The sequence below is a fragment of the Podarcis vaucheri genome (genome assembly GCF_965113315.1).
Source record: "Podarcis vaucheri genome assembly, chromosome: 2".
NCBI lineage: Eukaryota > Metazoa > Chordata > Lepidosauria > Squamata > Lacertidae > Podarcis > Podarcis vaucheri.
The window spans coordinates 52,990,019-53,017,720 of NC_138760.1; the positions used below are offsets into that span (position 1 = coordinate 52,990,019).

Here is a 27,702-nt window from a genome sequence, read left to right on the forward strand (position 1 = left end):
AGCAAGTCCATTAGCCTTTTCTGGTGGGTAGCGTTGCAGTCATTGGGGCCCCTGCAGTGATCCGGCGGGGGGTGGAGATTGATGCCCCACTTGCTGCCATCTGGGCTGCGTCGCTGGGCAGGGCCCCACCCAGGAGTGGCCCTGCTGACCAATCAGCACTGGCGGGAGGCGTAGCCGCAGGTAATTTAAACCGCAGCGTGGCCAGGGAGCGCTCCTCTCTCGTCCTTCGCCGGATCAAGTTGTGGCCTATTTGAACCCATAAACCTAAATACTCGTGTCCATGTGTACATTATCCACCAGTGAACTGTGGGTCTAAATAAAAGTCCCCAACAGAAATCTCAGGTCCATTGCTGTGATGCGGGACATAAGAACCAAGTATCTCATACAGGTAAGCAACGGTACTTGGGGGGTGGGAGGTCTTCTGAACATACCACCCATTTCCGGCCCAGCATAGAAGCTGCTAGCACCGAAGAACCAGAATCATACCCCGTCTCATATCCCATCAGTGGGTGGGTTTTGTATCAGTGCCTCTTCCCTTTTTCTGTGCAGGACTATCTTAACTTTAGCTCCTATATTTTAAGAGACCAGATGACTATTTTATTTGGATTAATCATGCACTGAACCATGTGTACTTATTGGCCTTACTGGGACTTATCCAACTAGTTCTTTGGGACAGAAGGCATGTAGGAGAGCTATGTTGCTATCTTTTAGGTAGAAAGCTACTACTAGTTGCATGCTGGAGGTTCTTCCTGTTTATTTCCTGGCTACAGTAAATTATTTTCTTCATTAAAATCTTTACCAAATTGCAACAAACTGAGAAAAAGAATTTGCTGATGAACTTTGCAGACCGCCCATCCTAGTCATGAGTTGATAATATGTTTTCTTCACAGTGATTGGACACATGTTTAGGGAGGAGTCATAGATCAATGGTAGTTCACATACTTTCCATGCAAAAGTTCCCAGATTTAATTCCTAGCATCCCTTCTCCAGGTAGGCCTGGGAAAGGCCCCTATCTGAAACCATGGAGAGGTGCTGGCAGTCAGTGTCGACCAGGAGAAGATAACCTCTGGCCTTCCACAGCTTTCAAGAGAGTGAAAGCTTGGAGATAACTGCATGCACTGAGTGGCATAGGTTGGCTGGGAGAGATGAGAACACTCCCACAGATTCTTCATGTGCCTGCCATTTGATCATATGTTCATACATTTAAATGTGTGAAAGAAACGGATCCTAGTGTTGGTGCTAAGTGGACCCTAGAAGGCAAGTTGCTATCAGTCGAACCACCCAAGATGTGTTTCATCTTTTTTTTAAAGTTTGCCATCTCACTACGTTAAATACAGTATTAACATGGTAGTCGACTCTGGAAAAATCTGCAGAACTCTTTTCACTTATACTCATCTGTTAATGAACAAAACAGGTAAGGGCAAAGCACACAGCACACAAGTTGCAATTATACCAACCTCTGTCACAGCGCTCTCCACTGTAATTTGGATCACATTCACAAGAGGGCTCCCCATGTGCTGAGATCTTACACTGCCCATGGATACATTTCAGACCTCTACAGGAGTTGGAGGAATCGTTCTTTCTGTCGCAATACATGCCCATGTAACCTTCTACACACTTACATGTGTAAGCAGAGGTGGTGGCTATGCATTTACCATGGAGGCATCTTGGAGGAAAGAAAAAGAGAGAAAGCTAATTTGTGTCTACCACAAGCTGAACAAAGAGCTTCCAAAAATGGAATGAAATTGTAGGTTGATTTTTATGAACGGTTTAATTGTAAGTTTTGATGTTTTATTCTGCGATATAGAAACTGCTTTCTATCAGATGGTGGAAAGTGGTGCATAAAAGCCTCAGATAAATGCTGTACAATAAATGTCAACACCCCCAAAGTGTAGATACTGTGGTTTACAGATGAGGCTTGATATCACAAATGAGTCGTTAGCATTCTTTTTTTTTAAAATTTATTGTATTTTTCATGGAAAGGATTAATCCAGATTAAATGGGGGAAATGTGAGCTGGCATTGTGAGCTGGTTGTGAAAAACATGCATGTATGAGTAGCACTTAGTCCACAGCAAGCGCAAGGAGATTCTATGGAGATTTAGAAACCAGAAAGAATGGTAGTTGTTTTTGTGACTCATATTTTAAATCCACAGTTCTAAATCTGAAATTTAACTCGCTCTCCATAAAACATACCATTGTGGGGTGGGAGGGGGAGACAGGCGCAGGCTCTCACACATTTTCTCAGCATGTTTGTTGACTAGTGCATAAATATCCCATTCCCCCTGCCCTGTTTTCCATTCAACACAGAGGGAAACTTAGGTTACTTCCAGGCAACCTATTTATCAATCATTTTCCCTAGTTTGTATGCATTGTCTAGAGACCAGACAATGTCAGATATTTATTCAGCATTCATTCTGATTTTTACATGAGAGGAAAATGTTTTCTTAGTGCATCTCCCTGTTCCTTTCCTTATTGCAAAAAATCCTATTTTAGGAGGTTTGTTGTGAAATAGTGCTAAATCAACTTTAATTAAGCAAACTTGATTTGCTTGTATGTGATTGAATCCCACCTGAAAATAGCAACAGTCTGGAAGCACCCTTACTTGCTGTTGTGGCAGGGATCTTTAACTTCTTGGTCACAGAGTGATCCAGTCCAGCCTGGATGACACTCGCAGACAACACTTGTCTTCTCAATAGAGCGGCAGATGCCATGTTTGCAAATGTTACAGGACTTGCAACCAGGAAGGACCCCTACTGACTGATGTGGTAGATCTTTGAAATCTTGCAGTTCATTATTAATGCGGACATCATGAATGCACCCATGGAAACCGCTGGTTGTCCTCTCTGTGCCCTGCCGCAGTGAAGACAGCCCCGTGGATGTAGGGATGCCTGCAAGGAACATAGCAAAACACTTTAGGGAATACTTCAGCATCTTCAAGGTATTCTGAGAAATATGTGTCAATGAAATGGGATGGTCACACTGGGGAATTAGGTAAGTGAATAGTAGTAGTTCGCAATGTACATTATATTCCGCTTTACACCCCTCCTGTTCCATCATTTCTTAAGCATGATTGTTTGGTATCTTATTCCAAAGTATAAGTCATACTGGATTTTCAAATATACATAAATACCTTATGTACAAACAAAACAAATTACAATGGTTAAACTAATAGGTTTGGACACTGTGGCCCAGGTTCAAAACAGTGCTCAGCTCAGCTTGTGGAGCTCCCTCCCAAGAGAGATTAGACAAATACCCCCAGGAACAGATTTTTGCATTTATTTGTTTCTTTTTTTTTAAAAAAAAAAAGGTAAATGAAGGTGCCAGTTGGGGTGAAAGACTGATTGGGATAGGGACTGTGGCACAAAAAAGGAGTTTTCACCCTTTTGCCTCTGCCATTTTCCAAATCTGAATTGTCCCCCTGGAACTATACTTTTCCTTATGGGAAAAATACCTGTTCTGGCAAGGTAATTTGAACTGGAAAAATAATTTCCCCCAGCACTTCAGCCCTACAATTGTGGGTCTTCCATTGTTATATCTGGTTTGATTCTCAGTAACAGTCAAAAACTGAACTTACCTCCAATGTAGAGTGGAGTATCTTCGTCAACTATAGGCTGTTTCTGCATTTTGCCAAGACTCTTGGGAACTCCTTTATCCACAACCAAATTCAGTGTTTGGTTCAACATTACCAACTCCACACTGTGAAACTGCCCATCATTTACTGTTTCCACACTGAAAGAGTGAGGGGTGGGGGGGAAGAGAAAAAAAGCGGAAATTAGGAAGGTGTTTAACTATAATATTCAGGCTTCTACTGTAGTCGGAGAAGAAATATGATTCAGTACACATTTAAAGCTGAATCTATCAAATTTGCACTTTCCAAAACAATATGCAAACGGAGGCACAGTGATCCTCTAACAATCTCCCGCTGCGCTCCGGAGGCTTTGGGCGGCTATCCCTGAAGCCATGGAGCCTGCATTCGCTCCATAAGACGCACACACATATTTCCCCTTACTTTTTTGGACGGGAAAAGTGCGTCTTATAGAGCAAAAATACAGTATCAGGAAAATGACATGGGGAGGGCTAAACCATTACAATGGGCCAATCCAATCCCTACCCCACTACTAATATCTTGTTTAAAAACTGTGAGAAGTTCTTATCCCGACTTACACCCTTTGTTATTGAGAATCATGGTGACCATGTTTTTCATGTTCTATTCTGTAGCCAGGATTAGAAACCTAAGCTAACATATGAACACAATTATCCTATGAACACACAATTATCTTAATGGTACTGATTCCTGATTACGTGTGTAGAGTAGCCAGGAACTAGCTACTTGGTCTGGAGTAAGAGTCAGCAGCACTGGAGCTGACTGGATTTGGGAGAATAGTCTAAGCCATGCATAGGCAAACGTGGCCCTCCAGATGTTTTGGGACTACAACTCCCATCATCCCTGACCACTGGTCCTGTTAGCAAGGGATGATGGGAGTTGTAGTCACAAAACACCTGGAGGGCTGAGTTTGCCTATGCCTGATCTAAGCCATGTGGTGATGGTAATAGCAGCACTTATGAAAGCTTACTGTAAAGCTTGCCAGAGAGAAATGGACTCCAGCTGAAACCTCAGCGGGATGTGCTGATAGTTCTAATGTGATAGGGTGAAAAATAACATTTGATTCTTCTCACTGGGGCTATTACATAGGCCAGGTCAGGAGAATACCCGTTGACTCTCAAAACATGTTGGGCTTCACACGCACAACTATTGCATAAGCATATGAACCAGCTGGTATTGTCAGGTGTGTGAACTGGGACTTCCATGTGGTGGTATAAACACAGCCACTCAAATTCTTGTGATGGGAGGAGCTGCTTCTTTGAGCTGAGGCAGCATAATTAATGACCTTTGAACTTTTGAGGTAGAATCGATGTATACAGCAACAGTCTCCCTTCTCCCAACTCAGCCCTCTTATCTGAAGAAGTCAAAACCACAGTCATTTGTCAGAAGATAACACTACAGTATTTAGCACTGCTGGTTTTTATTTCTGGCCAGAGTGCACAGACATAAATCACTGGGTCCTCTGCAGCATATGGCCTTTTGAGATTAAGTTTTAAATGCTCTGATTAACAGGATTATATAGAGGCCCATATGTCTTGGTAGAGCACATAAGAAAGTTTGAATTTTACTTGAATAAAATGGAAAAAATATTTCAACATTATTAAAAATTCTAATTTTTAAATAGTTTTCCATTTCAAAAATCTTTTTAGCCCTGATTGGGCTCATATTTCTAAATTTTAGTAACAGAATTCTGACAAGATGAAAAGTCCCTTTCCCTTGCTTCATTTGCCTCCAGTGTGTTCTGTCTTTAATTAGACTTTAAGTCTGTCGTCATAGCCAGTCTTTTTTTAAAAAAAATCTTTGTAATGTCTGTCTAGCAGTTTAATAGATGAGGACATCATAACCAATAATAAAAATGTTTTCACCCAAAACTTGTAACAATCAGAAATCTAGGACCCGGTCTAGAAGTCCAAACTGACCTGGATGCCCTGACTATAAAAACTACACAATGGGGACACGGGTGGTGCTGTGGCCACAGCCTCTTGGGCATCCTGATCGAATCTGCACAACAGGCTAAGCTCCTGTTGCTCTGTCCCACCTCATCCCCACCTCACCCAAAGCATACCAGTGCAAGTAGATAAATAGGTACCACTGCACCTGGAAGGTAAACGGCCTTTCCATGTGCTTTGGCTTTTGACACGGTACTCCATTGCACCAGAAGTGATTTAGCCATGCTGGCCACATGACCCAGAAAGCTGTCTGTAGACAAACGCCAGGTCCCTCGGCCTGAAAGCAGAGATCAGTGCCGCACCCCAAAGTCACCTTTGACTGGACCGTTCAGTGGTCCTTTACCGTTACCATTTACACAAATTAAGCTGTTGGGGTAACCCAGTCAGATGGGTGGGGTACAAATTATTATTATTATTATTGCTGAAAATGTGGTAATACATAACATGTATTTGAAGGCAAACACTCTCGGCAAAGCATTTTACTTCTCATCATCCTTCAGTGTGGATTAAACAACGGACTGCTCCTCATTTTACTGTTTACCACTATTCTGAAGTACACACTTCATCAAATAAAGAAATATGCTGCATTTAAAAAGGAAATGATCAGCTATTTCTGACTCAAGCGTCAGCAGTAGCTATTCTGAAGTGCATAGCTTTTACTTCTATTGCCACTATTGCCAAATCATTCTTTAAATGATTTTTGATATTGTAGAGGTAACAAAACATCCAACCACTACAAGTGATGGATGATGCCTATCCACCAGAGAGACACTGACATGCAGGAAACTATTAGTGTGAATGTATCATAGCTGCAATCATGGCCTCTGTCCATAGCTTTAACATTACCAGGCAGTAGCACCTGCCTGCCACATGGAAAACGGTTTCTTTTAAACTGAGAAAGTGAGATTCAAAAGCAATTTGTGATGAAGCATTGTGGTGGTCTGCCATTCGATGTGAAATAGCATTTACTTAAACTTTATTGAAAAAGAGTGGACGATAAGGGCATGATCCAGTCCAAGTTAAGCATGTAATCTCCATTGCATTCAATGGGAAAGCTAAATGTATGATCAAGCCTATGTGATATAAACCAATGGGACATATAAATGGGACTCTGGTTGGATTGTGCCCCAGAGTTTTAAAGCTGATAATGTATAATTAAAGACCATCCTACTAATGCTCCAAGGAGCACTTGAAAAATTGCATTTTGTTAAATACAATTGCTGTACCCTCAAAAAGACAACTCTGGATTCCAAGAAAGGATTCCCTTTCAAGATGATAAGTGCTTATGTGAATGTTTCTTCCTAGAGAGCCTGGCTTGCTGCTGCTATAGGGGAGTCAACAATCGTCTGAGACAGTTGGAGACAGTGGCTTGGCGAGAGATGAAGGGAAGAAAGCCACAGACACTGAACAGTGCATCACAGTTGGGCCAACAGTGCACACTGACTGTGCCTTGAAGGGAGAAGAGGGCTATTGCCTATGGTGACAGGGTTTTGTGAAAATGGGAGGTCAGTTGTCAACCAGGTGGTTTTCAGACCATTCTCTCAAAACAGTGCATTATGTCAAGGATTTATTTGCACTACATTGCTCTTCCTCTTCAAGTTGTGCAACTACCCGAATAAGGCAAATAATTTGTTGAATTAGCTACCAAACTGATGAAGTCAATATCTAGCATAAATCAGAATACTGTCAATGCTAGTGTATGCATTGTCTTCAGACAGATACAGTCAGTGAAAACTATTGTTGACATAGGTGATTTTGTCAAGTACACAGTCTTGGGAAATGAAGTTGCATAGTATGCAATTAAGGTGCAGTCTAACATTTGACTTCTAGGTGGCAGTAGAGCATTACTGAAAGGCAATTTCAGGCAAAGGGTGATGGTGACTTTCATATTTACACAGTGAACTACCCGATCATCTCAAATCAAAATGTAAACAGCTTGGCAGAAAAATTGAGCTGGGGCAGGATAAAGTACCACGAAACTTAAAGCTTTCTAGGAACTGAGAAGAATGAAACTGAGCTGTACAATTGTCAAAGGGAAAATGTAATAAGATCCGAACATCTGTAAATGATCTAGGATTGCAAACACATCTAGCACTTTTTCAAGGATTATTTTGATAAGAAATTAAATAAGAAATAGCAATGTGTGTATGTGCGTGTGAGAGAGAGAAAGAGGGGGAATTTAAAATAGGAATTGGATCAGCACCAACTTTGTGTTTGGATTCATAAAGCCAAAGCTTGTCTTAGCAACTTTCTGCCAACCAATTAGAAACAGTCCTCAAGTTTTTACTTTGGGCTAAGTTCCAGTAAAACTATTAAAATGCTGTACAATAAGTGGAATCTGCCTTGTTTGAAACCATTCTTCTGGAATTCACAATATATGCTTAAAAAAACCTCATTGAAATATAAACACACTTCAAAATAGTTGCATTAGATTTGCCTTTTTAAAGGATGTTGTTCTATCTGCCTATAAAATGACCCCCCTCCAACACACACACACACACACACACACACACACACACACACACAAAATGTATGGAAAGTAGCTGACACCAGCAGTTATCACATCCAGCGACCCTATTCCAGTTTTCAGGGAGGTATTGTATTAAACTGATGTGTCAAAACAAATTTGTGATTCATCGACATTTTCATGGAAGAACAGAACTGGGTAACCAGGACTATGATAGAATGAGGGTGGAATTATTTATTATTGTTATTGGTTTATTCGCACACATATTTCACCCTTCCTTTGTTGTGGACTGATATCCACAACAGGAATTTCTTTAAACAGATACAGTATTCAGAAAGAAGCACAGACTCTGCTCCCTGGAACCCAAGTTGAGAACTGAAAGCTAAATGGAATAAATCTATGCTCAAGGTCAGGTTTGTTGGTGTATTCTCATGTAGCCCCCAGAACAATACCCAGTAGGCAATGTGGCCTTCAGACTGAAAAAGGTTCCCCATCCTTGTTAGTATCTTTCAATAAAGTGCACCAGACAAGCAATAAACATGGTCTGGAACAACATGACTTCAACATGCAATGAACATACTCTTGTCTCCCTTACAAACATAAACATTAGTTTCCCTCTGTTGTCTCCTATACCCAGCAATTATTTTCCTGACTAGAGGTTGCTAGGATTCTTAGTCTGAGCTAACTTGCAATAATAACTATAATGCTTAATAATAGTAATAATAATTTATTATTTGTACCCCGCCCATCTGGCTGGGTTTCCCCAGCCACTGTGGGTGGCTTCCACAAAGACCAAAAATACACTAAGATGTCACACATTAAAAATTTCCCTGAACAGGGCTGCCTTCAGATGTCGTCTGAATGTCAGGTAGCTGTTTATCTCTTTGACATCTGATGGGAGGGCATTCCACAGGGCGGGCGCTACTACTGAGAAGGCCCTCTGCGCTGGACCTCAGCGTCCGGGCAGAACGATGGGGGTGGAGATGCTCCTTCAGGTATACTGGGCCGAGGCTATTTTGGGCTTTAAAGGTCAACACCAACACTTTGAATTGTGCTTGGAAACGTACTGGGAGCCAATGTAGGTCTTTCAAGACCGGTGTTATATGGTCTTGGCAGCCACCCCCAGTCACCAGTCTATACTCTTCAATTGATGCAGTGGTCAGTTACTCGGTTAAAAAAAAGAAAGAAAACTCCTCAAATTATATATGATGCTTAGTCAGTTTTTCATATGGTATTGCTCCCCACCCCAGGCAAAAAAAGGAGTGGGGGAAATTTTGAGAAGAAAAAGCGAGAGAGATAAGCATTCCTTCTTCCCATTTGAATGTCTGACATAAGACTTAAGCAAAGAACCATAAACCTCAGGGACAGCTTTCACATGATTAAATGTCACATGTAATTTGACCCATAGGGAACAGCTATTTGGTAACAGCTTCTGTTACCAAATATAAGGCAAGAATGACATTCCTATATAATATTTGCAAGAAACTATTTCCAGCATTTTTACATTCAGGATTGAAATAGGCGTAAGTGGCTAGGACTTAAATTTGTTTGCATAGTACAGATCAATACAGAAATAATGATTAAGACTAAAGGGGGAAAATGTAAATGTATTCAAAAGGAAGTTTTTAATCCAGAAGTGGTTTATAATAACTTTTTCTTCTTCTGAAAAGACATGCACCTGCTTTATTCACTTGGAGATACTCTGTTGACAGTGATTAGTGCCAGATATAATTAAAAATGTTCCCAGCTTTGAATGGAAAGCAGAAAAATGAAGATATTTAGCTGAAACTGGAAGCTGAAAAAAAAAAATCACTCTGCTGTCTCTTTAGAAACCAGATAGCTAGCCAGGAAATGAAATTGTTTTCTCTTTATTAGTTGGGTGGCAACATGCTGCCCAAGGTTCAACATTTCCAGTAGAGCTAAAAGAAATCAAGCAAATAAAAAGGATTTCTCAGTTACTTGCATGGAGATCTAGAGGGCAATGTATGTCTCAAAAAGCTAATGCATCCCAAAAAATTATATGCAAGAACGCTCACATTTTAGCAGCATGCATGTCTGTTTAAGCATACCTTAAATAATATATTACACAATATCTGTACAGAATAATATGATCTGGAGGGATACCCATTCTAATCTGTTATGTGGTTATATTTTTGCAGGATAATGCTGCAGGGATGAAAGGGGTTAAATCTCATCTCCCTGTTTACTACAGTCCTAAACCAGATCACAGCTGCTTTTGTTAAACAAACAGAATGTCCAGTTAAATCATGTGCTTAATATAATGTGTAGTTATCATTTTAATACTTCCATCCCTTTCTCCAATTCAAATAAATAATCAAGCTACTTAGAAAGGAAAGAGAAATATAATATAAACCCCAAATCAATACATTAAAAGTACCATTCATTAACAGAATCAGCGGAGCAAGCACTGCATTTATTTATACATCTATTTAAGTATTCCTGAAGAGTGCAGCTTGAAATGCATATGATTTGCTTTGTTGATAGTTTAACTGATTTGTTATTTCTTCTACCTGAGTGTATGTTTCATCTAATTTGCATATCTCAGATGAAAACACTTTCCCTCAGGTCTTTCATCCAAGGAGGAATCCCCAAATTTGTTCCAGTGAATTTTCAGTACCCGCTCTATGTTTCATATGAGATGAAATGAGATGAGAGATCTAGGAACGGGTTATCATTCTGCACACCCATAAAACATTTTGAGCTCCCAGTGGAGTAGCAGCAAGCAAATAACCTTCACAGGCTGCCAACTGGTCTTTTATTAAAGTATTTGTTTTTGCATTTTATTTTATTATTGATTGCATTTATTTGTTGCTTACTGCATAAAATGCAACTTAACAATTGCCTTAACTGTCAGGGAACTGCCATCAGAGGCACGGGAGAAGGAGAGGGTCTCTGATTCTGCAGGGAAAGGTCCAAGCGCTAGAGGGAGACTTAGCCGGGAAGAAGGGGAAGAGAATGAGTGTAACACCAGGGATCCAGGAGAGCAACGGGACAGGGAGGCGTAGGGGCTCCAGGACTCTTCGTTGGAAGTTAGCGAGGAGAGCCCAAGCACCCTGCTGTCCATGCCCACCCTGCGCAGGAGACTCCCGCGCAGTGAGAGGCGGAAACGATTGGGCGTCAAACAACTCTTATGTTGGCAACGCTTTAAGAAACGCCCACAGACAGATTCTACAAGTGACTAAGGGCAGCCACGCTAATATGGGCTGCATAGTCCGGAGGGTTTAACCAGGCAATCCGATGCTCAAACCGAGCAGGATTACGCACGAGTAACTCCCAACCACTACATTAACCAAGAAGCTACTAACTTTTTGGCCAGAGAGTCACATTCAAGTTTGTTCAGTCCTCTGATATTCACATGCCAGCAGTGAATATAGCCAAAGTAGCCACTGAACACAACTTCTTCTTCTTGCACATGCTCACTGCATTCACCACACATACAGACCGTATTCCCCCCCACCTTACATACACATACACCCAGCATGCATGCACGTCCAGCACCTCTCCCTTTTCACCGGCTCTGAAAGTGAACGGCCAGAGAGAGGGTTCTTGACAGGTTACTTCAACTGGTGGGGTTTTTTTTGGGGGGGGGTAGGTCTGATCCATCCTGCAGGTTGCAGGGTCCCCAGCCCTATGTTAAGAAAATAATAATAATAATAATAATAATAATAATAATAATAATAATAATAATTTATTATTTGTACCCCACCCATCTGGCTGGGTTTCCCCAGCCACTCTGGGCGGCTTCCATAGAAACCAAAAATACACTAAAATATCACAGATTAAAAACTTCCCTGAACAGGGCTGCCTTAAGATGTCTTCTGAATGTCAGGTAGTTATTTATCGCTTTGACATCTGATGGGAGGGCGTTCCACAGGGCGGGCGCCACCACCGAGAAGGCCCTCTGCCTGGTTCCCTGTAACTTGGCCTCTTGCAGTGAGGGAACCGCCAGAAGGCCCTCGGAGCTGGACCTCAGCGTCCGGGCAGAACGATGGGGGAGGAGACGCTCCTTCAGATATACTGGACCGAGGCCGTTTAGGGTTTTAAAGGTCAACACCAGCACTTTGAATTGTGTGCAGAAACGTACTGGGAGCCATTGTAGGTCTTTCAAGACCGGTGTTATGTGGTCTCGGCGACTGCCCCCAATCACCAGTCTAGCTGCCGCATTCTGAATTAGCTGTAGTTTCCGAGTCACCTTCAAAGGTAGCCCCACGTAGAGCGCATTGCAGTAGTCCAAGCAGGAGATAACTAGAGCATGCACCACTCTGGCGAGACAGTCCGCGGGCAGGTAGGGTCTCAGCCTGCGTACCAGGTGGAGTTGGTAGACAGCTGCCCTGGATACAGAATTGACCTGCGCCTCCATGGACAGCTGTGAGTCCAAAATGACTCCCAGGCTGCGCACCTGGTCCTTCAGGGGCACAGTTACCCTATTCAGAACCAGGGAGTCCTCCACACCAGCCCGTCTCCCCCCAAAACAGTACTTCTGTCTTGTCAGGATTCAACTTCAATCCATTAGCCGCCATCCATCCTCCAACCGCCTCCAGGCACTCACACAGGACCTTCACTGGTTCTGATTTGAAAGAGAGGTAGAGCTGGGTATCATCTGCATATTGATGGACACCCAGTCCAAACTCCCTGATTATCTCTCCCAGCGGCTTCATATAGATGTTAAATAACATGGGGGAGAGGACGGAACCCTGAGGCACCCCACAAGTGAGGGCCCAGGGGTCTGAACACTCACCCCCGTCCACTTTCTGAACACGGCCCAGGAGGAAGGAGCGAAACCACTGTATAACAGTGCCCCCAGCTCCCAGTCCCTCTACACGGTCCAGAAGGATGTTATGGCCGATTGTATCAAAGGCCGCTGAGAGATCCAGCAGAACTAGGAAACAACTCTCACCTTTGTCCCTAGGTTGCCAGAGATCATCAACCAGCGCGACCAAGGCAGTTTCAGTCCCATGATGAGGCCTGAATCCTGATTGGAAGGGATCCAAATGGTCCGCATCCTCCAGGCGTGCCTGGAGTTGTTCAGCAACCACACGCTCAATCACGCTCAATGGAAGATTTGAGACTGGGCGATAGTTGCCCATACTGGCCGGGTCTAAAGATGTTTTTTTAAGAAGCGGTTTAATGACTGCCTCTTTCAGCGGATCTGGGAATGTTCCCTCACGGAGGGAAGCATTCACCACCCCACAGAGCCCATCGCCCAGCCCTTCCCGGCTTGCTTTTATTAGCCAGGATGGGCAAGGATCAAGGAGACAGGTGGTTGGTTTCACGCGTCCAAGCAGCCTGTCCACATCCTCGGGGGTAACAGATTGAAATTGATTCCATGCAACTTGACCAGAGCTCTAGCACTCTCCTGCCCCAGCCCTGCTCCCATGGTGGTGTCTAGCTCCTTCTGAATATGAGTGATTTTATCTGCAAAAAACTTTGCAAAATCGTTGCAGGAGATCTTGGGGTCTTTACAAGGCCCCGGTGGTAAAGGTGGTTCCGTTAAATTGCAAACCACCTGAAAGAGTCTCCTGCTACTATTTTCTGCAGATGCAATAGAGGCGGTGAAGAAAGTGTTCTTCACCGTCTCTATCGCCACTTGGTAGGCTCGACGATGAGCTCTAACCTGTGTCCGGTCAGATTCGGAGTGAGTTTTCTGCCACCGACGCTCTAGCAGTCTCAGCAATTGTTTCATCGCCCTCAGCTCCGAAGAAACCATTTGGATCCATTAAGTGGCGGGGGCGGACCATCAAATTGGTCCCACCTCCCTGCAGAGGGGAAGGGTCGCAGAGAAGTCCAGTTGCACCAGGAAGTGATCTGACCATGGCACTTCTTTTGTTTCACTTTTACTTAGTGTCAGATCACCCACGTCACTAGAGGTGAACACCAGGTCTAAGGCATGTCCATGACTATGAGTTGGACCAAACTTATTCAGGGACAGCCCCATGGAGGCCATGCTTTCCACGAAGTCCCGAGCAGCCCCTTGTAAGGTCGTGTCGGCATGGATGATAAAATCCACTAGGACAACCAAACTAGGTGTCTCCAGGATAAAATCCGCCACGACCTGAAGCAGCTCGGACAGGGAATCCTTGGTGCAGCAGGGAGGTTGGTATACCAAAAGGAATCCTGTACTGCCCCTATTGCCCAACTTCCAGAACATGCACTCAGAAAACTGGATCTTCCCAGTAGGACGCCTGGTGCAAGCTAGTGACTTCCTAAAAATCACTGCAACCCCCCCTCCCCGCCCACATGACCTGGGTTGCTGTGCGTAAGAGAAACCTTGTGGGCAAGCAGCGGCAAGGACAGGCCCATCTGCGTCCTCCAACCAGGTCTCTGTCACACATGCCAGGTCAAATCCTCCATCCACAATCAGGTCGTGGATGGCAGTGGTTTTATTCATCACTGACCTGGCATTACACAGCAACACCTTCAGGTCATGTGGGTTTCCCGTTGATTCCAGTATCCATCCAGTCAAGGCCAGACCCGGAGGCAGGGATAGTCTTCAAACAACGACTAAACCTGCCTCCTCGGTAATGACATGGTCTGGTCTTAGCGTAACTCCGCCTCCTGCCCATGATCACCGAGATCGGATGTCCCTGTGCTTCCCCCCCCCTGTGGAACTTGTCCCAGCCATCGTGTTGGCTGGGGCCCCACTCCCAGGCAGCCCTGATCCTGCCCCTTAAAAACAAAACACAAACTATACAGAACCAATAAAACAACAACAACAACAAAAAGGAACAGAACAATTATACTAAAATTAATCCCCAACCAAATTTCTGGTCATGATGTAGGGCACATGAGCCATGCTAGGAAAAAAGAAAGAATGATAGCCCTGTTCCATGCAACTGTCTCCTCTGCATATAGTAGGAAAACCAGTTATGTGAAAATGATCAGATTAGTAGCCTGCTTCTGACCTTGGTTGAACAGTGCATCATTCTGCTCTAATTTTAACTGCAGAAAATGCAGAGCCTGAAAATTTAAAACTATCACTAAAGCTTTTTAATACTTACCATAAACAAACTCTCATGGGGAATGGTAAATGGAGTCATTTGTCAGCTGAATTACATTACTTTAAATTGACAATGGATATTTTCCTAAAAGATATAGGCTGTAAAGTTCCATTTTAAGATGCTTAGCATTCCAGTTACAGTACAGAACAAAACTGTCTAGTGGAGAAAAATAAATGAATATGAAATTCTGTCCTGCAAATGTCAGATGGAATCACAATTGTTATCCTAACTAAAATTCTTACAAAACATAAAGCAATAAGCAGAGTGCTAAGGAAAAAGAATCTGGTCTACAAATGCAAATTTATTTATTTTTAAATGAAGGAATAAGACCCCCCTTTAAAAAAAAGCCTTATATATAAATTGGGAAAATATCAACACAGGCAGTGTCTTTTGAAAATGTTTGTAATAAAATATTTGCATGTTTTAAAAATCCTAGCTTTGAAATTTCTACCAACTACCCCATATCCCTAGGATGTTTTTTTCTGATAAAACAGCTCAGGTTTGATTGAAATGTTTTCTTTAGTTAATTTCCTTCTCTTTCAAAGTTAGCAATAAATGGCAATATACTTTATGTAATCTCCACTAAAATATATTTACTGACTTCTACCTGACATTATGTTGAGTGCCCAGGAAAACATTAATGCAAACTTTGACATTTCCACTCCAAGTTATAAGGCTGAGGAGATCTGAAATGAATTCCCAAAGAATTTCAGATATTCCACATTGCTTCTGAGCAAACATGAATCAGCAAAATCCAAAGATGGATTCTTTCTATTGTGCACATTATACAAGGCAGCTGCTGAACACATAGTGCACATACTGAACAATCACAATTCATTCTCATTTGACATCACTCTGTATACTTAAAGTAGAAAACCATCAGATCGAACTGCTGTGAATATAGCAGAGCTATATGAATGAACATAGTTCTTCCTGGTACAGTGGTGCCTCGCAAGACGAAAAGAATCCGTTCCGCGATTCTCTTCGTCTAGCGGTTTTTTCGTCTTGCGAAGCAAGCCCATTGACAACCTAGTGGATTAGCGCTACAGTGGTCTAGCGGCTTTCCGTGATCAGCTGTTAAGCGGGTTTTTCAGCGGAACAGCTGATAGGCGGCTTAGGAAAAGGGGGGGGAGCGGAAAAAACCCGCGGGGACGCGCAAGATTTTTTCGTCTTGCGAAGCAACCCCATAGGGAAATTCGTTTTGCGAAGCGCCTCCAAAACGGAAAACCCCTTCGTCTAGCCGGTTTTCCGTCTTGCGAGGCGTTCGTCTTGCAGGGCACCACTGTATTAAGTAAAGAAGAACTATGTAATTGTATCTGTGATACAGAGGTGCTGGGTTCAAGACACACTCGTCTAACCCTAGATGCTGGCTATGGAAAAGCACAAATCAAATATTTGAAGATACCCTTTACCTTGGCCAACCTGTTTATGAAAGTAGAAAGAAATAGCCCCAGCTAATGAAGCATGTTGAGGGCACACTTGTTCCAAGGCCCTAATATTGATTTCTGAAACTGATCCTAAATGCCCAGTGCCAAGGAGCTCAGTTAAAACACTAGTTACAGCTGTGAAAGTGATCTGGTCATATAAAAGCTAGTTTCCATATATGGCATGTTCCACTGGTGGGGACTAACATGTAGGCCAGACAGTTTCTATTCTACAGTGAAAGAAGCAATACCTGAAAAAAATGTGCTAGAATGATCTGTAGCTTCACCGTTCTACATGTTCTAAAGTAAACAATGACATAAATCAGATTCTGGGGTTGGTTTCTTTCTGGAAACTGTGTAGAGGGGAAATTGGCTAAAAGAAGTTTAAGCAGTGACGGCTTGTGATGAAGTTCTTGCAACACCAGCAATCTTGAAAATAACCTTCCACAAACCCTACAACATATTTTAAATCAGTGCACATTGGGCAGGTTATAAAAACATTTTCTCACATCCCCCCTTTTCTTTTTAAATTCAGGTTCTCTTTGTAGCTGGTGCCAATATGCTGGCATGGATGTACTTCTCTGCCCCCATAGAGCAGTAACTAATTCCAAATGGCTCTGCTTTACCAAGATGGAGGGTAGGTGGTGGTGGAGCAAATTCTAGGCAAGGCACTGACTGGACAGGAGCTGCCATTCTGCTCACATCTTTAGAAAGTCCTTTCCCTTTAAGCAAGAGGCACCAAAAAGAAAGGACAGAACTGGCAAAGCAGGAAATAAATTGATTCTTGAACAAGCCATAGCGAGCCTTGCGTTCACAACCTACCTACCTACTGCTGCATGTCTGGGAATCCCTGAATCTCAGCTTGTCCTTGCGCCTGAAGTAGGGACAGTGATATATCAGTAACTTTGATTAGTTTCACAAGCCAACTTCAAACCATGCATTATGAAGCTGGCTTGTTTAAACCAATCATAATTAGTGTAAACTACAATCCCCAGTTGAGATGCAGTAACAAGCTGAGAGGCAGAGAAACTTACAGTTATATTAGGGTTGTCATATTTCAAAAAGTGAAAATCTGGACACAAACTGGGAAAATTGTTGAGCTGCTTTTCTTTTCTCCAAAATAATAAAGTTTTTGGCAACCCTAAATTATATACACATTACTTTTTATATTTCAATAAAGAATATTTTTTTAAAATTTAAAGTAAACACGGTTAAAGTCCTACTCTTGGCTGTGTGGGAGTTTGGGTGGGTGGCAGGGGATAGCAAGACTTGATGCAGCTTATTTACAAAGAAGGAAGCCGGGATTTAGCACTTGATCCAAACATGGCCAATGTGTGCTACTTTCCTCATCCCTCACTCTGGTATTATGCTCTCTAAACTTTAAAATGGGTAAATAATTTTCTAGAAAATCTTCTGCATACTTAATTTCTTTATTGTAAAATATCTTATCATCAGTGATATACGCTTAGGGTCTTGGCTAAACTTCTTGGGCCACCTGCTTTGTGTGCAGATTTTCTTTCTCTCTTACTGTGGTACAATTGTAGTCTGGATTGGCTTGATATTGTGCTGTGGGTGATACTGCTGACTTGCATGCACATTCAATAACTGTACACCTTAAATGAACAGAGTATTGCCTGTGCCTTCTGCCTCATGACACACAAAGATCCCATCACTGGTGGGACGGCTTGGCACAGGCAGGATCTCCCCAGTTTTTGAAGCCATAGAATAATAGAATTATAGAGGTGTGTCCTATCAGCAGAGTCACAACAATACACATTTTTCTTAATAGTACCCAAGATCTACTTCTCTGCAAACATGGCCATTTGCATAATAGGAAGCACAAGGAGCCGGAAATTTCTCCTTCTGGACCCCTCTCCTTCGTGGGGGTGGGAATCTAATTCACTTAGAAGCTCCTCCCACCTTCCCCTGCCTTTTGACATTCTTCAGCTGTAGCTTTTTCTCCCTCAGCCCAATCTTTTCCTATCGAGCTTGATGCTAATCCCCATTCCGCTATACTCCTTAAACTAATAAAAGATTAGAGTGACATTTCAGAAAGGGCATCACATTAAGCAGCAGCTTTCACCATCTCAACAGATCACACAGTGCAAAACACAGCCAGCGAGCAGGCCATTAATCTTATGGTAATGAGGTGTCATTCTGAATGGAGACCTCCTCCTTGATCAATATGAAGGGCACGGGAATAATGAGGACACTGATGCTTCACGCCACGGGTAACTTTGCCAGGAAGGAGAGGATCCATGAAATGCTGAGATATCAGAAGCAGCCCCTTGTCACTACAGCATTCTGCTATCAACAATAGGGAGCAGGCGCCCGCTCTGATCTGCCACCTCATGTGTTGTCTGCAACTAATGAGCCTTCCCCTATGTTCTAATTAGTGGCATAAAACTGCTGTAACAACTCTGCCTTTGCTATAACATGGAATTAATTAGGATTAGCTACAGAATAAAGAGTCTGTTTTCATGGCTATCCCACCAGACTATAATCACTGGTGAAAGTAACCAACAAAACCCCTTCCGATGGGTAGACAGGCTAGCTCAGACCTAATGATTAGCCTTTCTGTTCCAGTACAGAGCTAGCTGAGGCCAATGCACTGCCTAATTAGTCGATACACCGCCAGCAAAGAAGGGAGCCTACTGAGCTTGCTTCCACTCTGTTGCATACAACACAGTCCCCTAAAAAGAGCAGACGGCACCAAACTGAGCTAATTACCCATCCTGTCTTGTTTCCGGAGTGTTAAAAAATTCACACAAAGAACTGAAGCCTCTGTAAGCAGTTTCCTGTTCCTCTGTACATCAAATTGGTCTTTTTTATGTTTACTGTGCAGGGTGATAGGGTTTCTTTAAAACAGAAAGATACCATATTTGGATCCTCTGGGGCACTAGAAACTCTCAGAATTAGAGAAAGGAGGTTATGTGCTGGGAACAAACAATGTGTGAACAATAGACATGAATCATTAAACACTCATACACACCCAGGAGCCCTAACTGGGTTTAATTCTACCATGCACATTACACATGCGTATCATCCACACTTTCCATGCTTATTGTGTGAAATATTTTTGCACTTGTGACAAAGACAATGGTTGTGCAAAGTAAGGATGTGCTCTTGGTATCTGATGACCATATATGTGCAGCCAGAAAAGTATTTCCCCCCTTTGCCCTTCCCAGGTCAGACTGGCTAAATTTCCCCTGCTTTCAATCCATACATGGTTTGCTTTCCTTGTGCAAGGCATCTATTGCTGTTTTGTCTGTAAGATTCTTTTTGCACTGTGTGTGTTCTCTGTGACAGTAGCAACAGCTGAACTGTGACGATGCTGGGTGCTTTATTCATTAACAGTTACCTCTGGGTAATTGGCTTTAACTCACATGAAGGGACTGGTCTAGGTGGTTCATGGTTGAAACTTCATAATTTCTTCCAGTTTCAAAATGCCTTCTGGCCCAATTGTGATTCAACTGAAGGCAAGCAGATTGTGACCTATTCTATATGTGTGGTGTCAGAATGAGGATTAGAATAGATTGTTTGAACAGATATAAACTTATAGCAGGAAGTCCATACAGTAATGAAATGTGGGTCTGTAAATATACTGGTTTTATTTGGGGGTTGTTTTTTTAAAAAAAATTCCCAACAGCATCTTTTCTTATAGCCTGATAAGGAAAATGTGAAATTGTAAGCAGAGAGAGAGAATGCAATTTTACTTTTAAAAGGAAATCTTCACTTTCTAATTCTGTAGCCAGTGTACTTACCTGTATATAGTTGTGGGTGGGGCACTCAGCGTGTCATAGATAAGTCTCACGTGACCTTGATACAACTCTAAAGCCAGGGGATCGTTGTCTCCTTTGTATAATAAGATGCCATTGTCTTTATCTGTTGCTACCTTTAAATGTCAAAGTAAAAGTGATTAATGGCAATATATATATAAAAAGCAAAGGCATATACATAATATTTATGTATTGTCACAACAACTATTACCTCATGTATAGTTAGTAAATACCAAAACATTTATCTCAAAGCTATTGCACTGTGCTCTTTGGTAAAGAAAATGGTTACTTTTTTTACAGTGTGATGGCACTGGTTGTAGCCTGCACCATTAAAAGGAAAGGTGGCAAGCAGACCAGCCAACACAACAATCCTTTATCTTCTCGCTACTGCCACCCAGTGCATATCTTGATTTTTCTCTGGCTGCTTTCAGTGAACAGCCTGTTAGCCTTTCAGATATTATCGGGCCTAACCTACTCCCTCCTCTGCAGAGAGTGATAAAGCAATTAGGCATGGCATAAATAACAGGTCCTCAGACTAATTCCGCCCCCCCTTCCACAAATTACTATATGCTTTTACTTAAGGTTTTAGGAACCTTTAGTAAGGCAAGAAAGTTATCCATAAATAGAGATAAATGCATTCTATACCTATTCTAGACTTTTCCCCTAACCAAGTCAGTATTCAGCAATTTTGGCATCCCTTTGTTCAACTTCCGGGTCTTTTTGTGGTCTCTTCCACATTCCTCCTGTTGCAGTGCCCAACTATTCTCTTATACTTCCCAGTGTTTCAGTTCCCTCCATCTCTTCCAGCTTTGTCAACTGCAACTCTTCAAATGTCTGATTCCACAGCTTTCTAACTACCCTATTTCCATTGCCTTTCCAAACTTTTACCAATCAGGAGAGTAGCTTTCTGGTAAAGTTTTTATTTCCCCTTAATTGTCTGCTTCCTAGGCTGAACCTTAGGCCCTTGTATGCAAAATATCCTGATCAAAACATCCCCTTTTAAACTTCCTATGAGCAACTTCCCGAACAAAACATCCATTTGTGCTTTTAACTTTACTGTGAACTTTTGCCCCCCTGTGCTGTAGAGCCTTTGAAGTAAAAAACCATTTTACAACCCAAGTTTTACAACCGAAACCTAAACTCAAAATGATTGAAAGTTGCTCTTTCCTTCGCATGTACCATTTTAAGTGTGGCATCTCTAGATATTTCAGTAAGCATTTCTGTGTGCAGTGGGCATTAGGAATCAGATCACAGTTACTGTGCTTATTCTATAAAAGGAGTTTTGCTAGGACAAATGTTCACTGAAAGTTAATAAACGGGATACATACAGTTTCTGTTACCACCAGAAACACAACCAGGTAAAATGTACACTAAGAATTACTCATGTCAAACATCCCTCAGGTCAGTTTTGAAGAGGGAAGCTTGTGAAAATATGAAACTTTAAATGTACACTGAAGCCAAGTACTAAATTTATTAAATTTCTATACCGCCCCTCCAAGGATCACAAAGACATAATACAGTAAACAAAAGCAATACCCGTCCCCCCAGTTAGGAAATCCTGAGTTTACTTGTTTATATAATTTATAGTTAATTCTTTCTGCTTAAGAAGCACTCATAATGGCATGCATCTTCTCTCATTTTTTTTTACTTTTTTGATAACTTGTTACCCAAAATCTCGCATAGCTCAAAGTGCTTGAGAAATAAAATGACAGAACGTAACACAACAAACTTCTAAAAATATTATTCAACTGCTGACTGCTTATGAAAACAGCAGCCATGAACTGAAGGCTTTAAAATAAGTAAACCACTTACAATGACTTCAGAAAATGGTGCAGTGCCCTGTCAGGACAGGCAAGTCAAGTGGTAGGCTACACCACGCCAAGTCTCCTGGCTGCATCCTTCAGTAGTAACAGCTGATATACAATGGACCATTTCAGAATTAAGATTAAACCACCATCCATGCATTCAGCAGTTGTGTAAAGTGGTTGTATGCACATACTGACGAATGCTTGTTGAATGCTTGTGTGAGTTGGGGAGGAATTCCAAATGTCATATTTAGCAGGGACTCTGCAAGGTCTCCTCTCATGTGGAGATGCTCTATGAGTCTTCTAATATGTTGTCCATGCATACAGATAACAGGGTAGCGTTTCTACTGAAAACATTTTCACTGCAGGTAGCAGTGGCAGTAGGCATGACTAGCTTCTGCAGCTTCCCCCCTGCATTATTTCAGCTTTCCCTGTATTGTGATTAGTTTAGTTCCACACAAGTTTTCAAGCATTTAGCCACTGCTCCCGAAGTTTTATCTATACGTCTTCTCCCAACCTTCTTATGTAGCTACATGCTTTAAAAAAGGCCTTTGAGGTTCTCAGAAACAAGTAAATGTGCCAGAGTGCAGACTGCAGTAAATGTGCCAGAGTGATTTTTAAATTGGAAGACAAATGGCAATATTTGAAACTGAAATATTCACTTTAAAAAAAAAAAATCAAAGTATTTGCTCAGACTGGTAACTTTTTATTTATTTCAGTTCTTTTTATTTGGAAGCACCCCTTAATCCTGTTTTAAGAGATGCTTCATTAAAGCTAATTTTTTACTTGTGTGGCATTAGCTACCAGATGGTGAAGCAATATTTTAACTGCAAAATAAGCTTTGAGAACACCATCTGTGAGAGATCCATGTAGTAAACAAGTCTGGCTTTTATATTATCATTCAAAATCTACTTTTGTCATAAACCTGTTTTCAACATGAAGCCCAAGATGTGGCCTGTATGACTGAATGTGCCTCAGCTCCTAGATCATGGCGCATTTTGCTTTTTTATGCAAGCAAAACCAGAGAGAATGAAGAGAGGTTGAGCAACGTCAAAAAAATAAACAAAATTGTTTCTTCATTTTTTTGTTCCATCGTATTGAGTGAGGAAAGAAATTATGGCTCTCTCCCAGTACAAGATGCTTAAACTGCATCAGGAGCGTGTGAAAGCATGCAGATTAATTTAATCAGCTTTTAAAGTCATCAGGTGTTCCTTCCAATGATGGTTTAAGTGGGTATTGCTTATCACAGTAAGACTGTTTTCGCTGGTAGTAAATGTAATGTGTGTGCTGCCCTTTGTATAAGTTCTTTGCCACATTATATGGGAACAGAACTGGGTTGACTTACTTGAAGGGAGATGTTTGCTTGAGGGCGGATTTTGGCTTGTGAAAGTTCAACGTAGGAATCCTTTCCAACAAAATTGACGGTAATTAGTTTCTCACACTTCTGGCCAGCAAAACCAGCCAGGCAACGACAGACGGGTTCCTGGTGCACGACAATGCACTGCGCTCCGTTTTGGCATTCATAGTAGTCACAAGGGCTTGTCTGGAGCAGAACCATCGGCGGAGGATTTTCACAGAAAAGCCCACTTAAAAAATAAGAAAGTAAGAATGTTATTCTAAACCCACCAGAAGTTTAAAGATATGAAGTTCAAATCTAAATGTGCCGTTGTCAACTCCTGCTGCTCTAGAGTGTACAAAAGTGACAAATACTGGGCCAAAACCAAAGAAACATTTCCAGCTCTTGTGTTGGTTTTTTAGGTAATCCTGTGAGTACATAATGGACTATATACATATGAGTATATATGTTCACGACAGCACTTTATCAAACCATATGAGCAGGAAACATTACATATCAATTACCGGTACTTCAATCCTACACCCTGAGTGGAAAATCACCAGTGGTACATGGCCGATGGGGGTGGGGTGGAAATCAGGCTAGAAAACACTCATTTAAATTCATATTTAAATCAAAATGTGTGACTGAATTATTTGACTGCTAAATATGCAGCTAGATATTCATGTGACATTTGGAAAGGAAAACACCACCAACCTTTCAAAACTATACCATTCACTTCATTAAGTTTTTTTTTAATGAAACAATATATCAGGCACTTGTAAAATTGCAGCAAGGTGGTTTTGAAAGCAAGGCACACCGTAGTCTCTTATAAGAGGTTTGAAAATAAATATTTGTAATCATGTTCTTTGCAATTACCAGCCTTCCGTTTCTAATGAAGTTTCAACTTGTTTTTAATTTGTTATTCCTGTGTGTGTCCATTCTGTTCATATTTTGGCTAAAATAGAAACCGACTAGAATTCAAGTCTTTTCAGTGACATCTGCTCCTCTTTTCAGGAGTGGTTTTACTAATAAGAAAAATGTATTCTCTCTTAGGTCACACTTACAGCTAGTGTCTAGTTTTATTGAGCCACAGTCATGCTGCTTACAAGGTAGCTATGTGGGGCTGCTTCCTATCACTAGCAGTGAAACAGACAAGTAGTGATGTTCATGGTTGGTCCTAAATGAAAGTGAGGCACATCTAAGAAAACTGTTATGTGAGAAATAGTTTTCAGATGTCAGCCACAACGTAAGACTGGGTCAGAATGTGAAGAAGTGGTTCTAGATTACTTTTGAGCAATATTTGCATTGTTTTGTCTTTCCCTGTAGTGCCTCCAAGTATTCTCATTTTTTTTGAATCCCCCCACCCAATGCAATTTGCTTTCCCTTGTGGGATAGGGCCAATGACAAGACACTTCACTGAAAAATCACCAGGGGGAAGACGTGCGAAGAGCTACTGTGACCTTCCAACAACAGACTACTTCATTGTCTGACTCTGATCAGAATGCTGATACTGCATGTCCATGAAGACAGCTGTGCTCACCCATAGTTCTCAAATGCTGCCAGACTGGCACATTAGGCAGGCACAGAGGTGGCAAGGAGCTGTATCATTGACCCCTGGCAATGAACTGTATGAGCATCTTCCTGAAAAAAAACTGAGAAGCAAGCGAGGTTGCCTGGACAGGAGGATCATGCCTCCTCAAGACTGGACAGGCTGCATGTGCTGCTCTTAACAGGGAAGCCACTCTGAGGACCCCCTTCTGCCATCATCATCACCACCATCATCATTAGCAGCAGCAGCAGCAGCTTTTCCTGTTGGAGATCCTAGCAGATTCCTTCTACAGGCAAAGCAGGAGCTGAAATGCTGAGCCAGGGGGTGTTCCAGGTGTTGCGGGAGGAAACCAACACCTGATAGGTGATTTCCGGACCTCCCCCTGGGCCTGCACTCCTGGTGGGGGCCAGTTTCACCAACCCTTAGGTATGCCTCTGACCAGGCAATGTGGCTAAGCTGAGACAGAGAGGAAGATTTATTTCTTTATTTTTCTGCTGGTTGTCCCAAAGTTCTTCTTTATAACAACTTTCCAAAACCAACCAAACTATTTGCATAACATAATGAGCGTATCATTAACATGAAAGTCACACCATAGCACACAGAAAATGTAAAGCAGACTATGGTGCATGCCCTCTTTCCAAAGACATTCTATAGACTTTCCAATTAAGAGGTTTATTCTGTCATTGTTGCAGAAAAGCCCCTTTGATGGATTTAGAGTAAAAGCAAGAAGCTACAAGCAAATGTACGATATTAATAAAACCCACACAGTTTAAGAACTGAAAATGTGTGTGAAGATAATACCACAACTTCTCTGAACTAAGCAAAGGAGAGCAAAAAACAAAAACAAAAAGCCCACGGCAAATCTATGCATGTTTCTCAGAACTAAGACCACACTATTTAATGGAGCTGACTCTCAGATAGCATGCATAGGGCTGCAGCTTTGCTTAATATAAATGAATAATTAAGAATTCTTTTTTTTTTTAAGACATTGAATGGAACAATACATCCTAAAATATGCAGACAATATCCAGACAAAGGTAGCAACAGAGACTGTGCACTATGTTTTGCACTGAATGTGCAGGCTTTTTCAAAGAGCATTAGCTTGAAGGGCTGGAATCCCTCAATGGCTTCAATGGAGGATTTCCTCACAATACAAATAGCATCTTCAGAGGAAGGATTTTCCTCAGCACCAAAGCAGGAGAGGAAAGGGTTGCATTTCCCCTCTGTGCATGATGCAACCCTGGTGATCTATCTTCCAGGTAATGTTATGCATTTCAGGGGGACAGAGGACCGCACATTAAATCCAAAAACTGCATTTAACCTCACAACTTGTCTGGCCCCGTGTCTCTTGTTTTTTTGAAAGTTGAGTCAGAGAAGGGAGGATAGATGGAACTGTGTCTAATGTACCTTCTCTTCTAGCAATTTCTTACTGTGAAAAATGACAGTTGACTCTCCTCGGCTTAAAGTGATGTGAAGGAGGAGCTGGGCTTTTAAAACTTACATGCAAAGATATTGCTTTCTTGTTGCTTAAGTCACATTCTAGTATATATGAATCAGTCGCAAGCACAGGTTTTGCCAATCTTTCTTGACTGCAACTCTATAAAACTATGAAATAGCTTATTAGTGTGAGCGCTTCTGAAATAAATAATATGGCCACTTTCTCCCAGATATTGACTCTGTGTTATTTTTTCCCTTAACTTTTGTATGAACTCTCTTTAGAATTCATGAACCCCTGGTAAGTAAAGTCTGACTTATTAAACCTTCCCTTTAGCAGTCCACCTATTTTTCTGATAGATGTCACTATGGAGGGGAAACATACATTACAACTGCTGAGCTTTGTATAATGCATGTTGTTTTATTTCTTTGTTACATAGCTATTTCAGAAGTTCTCCCACTGTGACATTTTGCAGCAAGGAGTTTCTCCAGAAATCCTTTAAGTAAGCAGGGATCATACCAAACTGTACAACCTAAGTCTGCAACCACAGGCACTTCATTAAAGTTGGAACCAGATGTCAGGTTCACAAAAGTGCCCTGAAAAAGAATTGTGACATTGGCAACAGCTGCAACAGCCTCAAAGCCCGTCTACAAGGGTGGTGAGACTGCAGTTTCACAGCATCTTCACGTTGTTATGATGCCACTAAGTCTTCAGCAAACTGCAGTCTGTTAGCTTTTTTTTTTTTTTAACAGCACTTTGTTTGGGCTACTTCATCAAAATTTAGGCCACAGTCCTAAACACACTTACTTGGGAGTGGGCCACGTTGAAATTAGCAAAATCAAAAATATACTCATGCCGACTGACATCCAACAGTGTTTCCTGGGGGAACAGTCTTAATAAATTCATAGATATATTTCATATGTAGGTTTACAAATAACATGTATAATGAGGTCAGGATGAATTTTTGTGGCGTGTAAAAAATGAGCAGAAAAGGTTGCTCAAAACCTTCCTGTATCATGACGACGATGATGATTTATTAAGTTTATATATCACCCTTCATCCAAAGATCACAGGGTGGTTTAAAGCAAAAAACTAGAGAGTACACAAGATAATAACAAAAATAAATAAATAACACACCCCAACACATGAAGCTAGGTCAAACTTGCCCAGGCTTGCGCCCCAGGGAGGTCACTTCAGTGCTGCTAACCTATCAGTTTGACTTCACTGCTGGAGGCACAATCCATTGTCTCTCAAGACAGGTGGATGCCAACAACATCATCATTCTGGGCTGTGAGTGCCTGTATGCTCCTCATGCCATGTTATGTCCACACCAG

The 27,702-nt window shown here is 41.8% G+C and overlaps 1 protein-coding gene across 2 annotated transcripts in view; it reads right to left on the minus strand.

The window, feature by feature from the left end:
• The window catches only part of SLIT3 (slit guidance ligand 3), a 413,252-nt gene that overhangs the window by 3,453 nt on the left and 382,097 nt on the right, over positions 1 to 27,702 (minus strand). For both annotated transcript variants that reach the window (XM_082212998.1, XM_082212997.1), the window contains exons 31-35: positions 23,394 to 23,634; positions 20,229 to 20,359; positions 3,576 to 3,730; positions 2,604 to 2,889; positions 1,458 to 1,666 (exon numbers count right to left, since the gene is read on the minus strand). In XM_082212998.1, the coding sequence (XP_082069124.1) occupies positions 1,458 to 1,666; positions 2,604 to 2,889; positions 3,576 to 3,730; positions 20,229 to 20,359; positions 23,394 to 23,634 (1,022 nt within the window). The remainder of the gene's footprint in view (positions 1 to 1,457; positions 1,667 to 2,603; positions 2,890 to 3,575; positions 3,731 to 20,228; positions 20,360 to 23,393; positions 23,635 to 27,702) is intronic.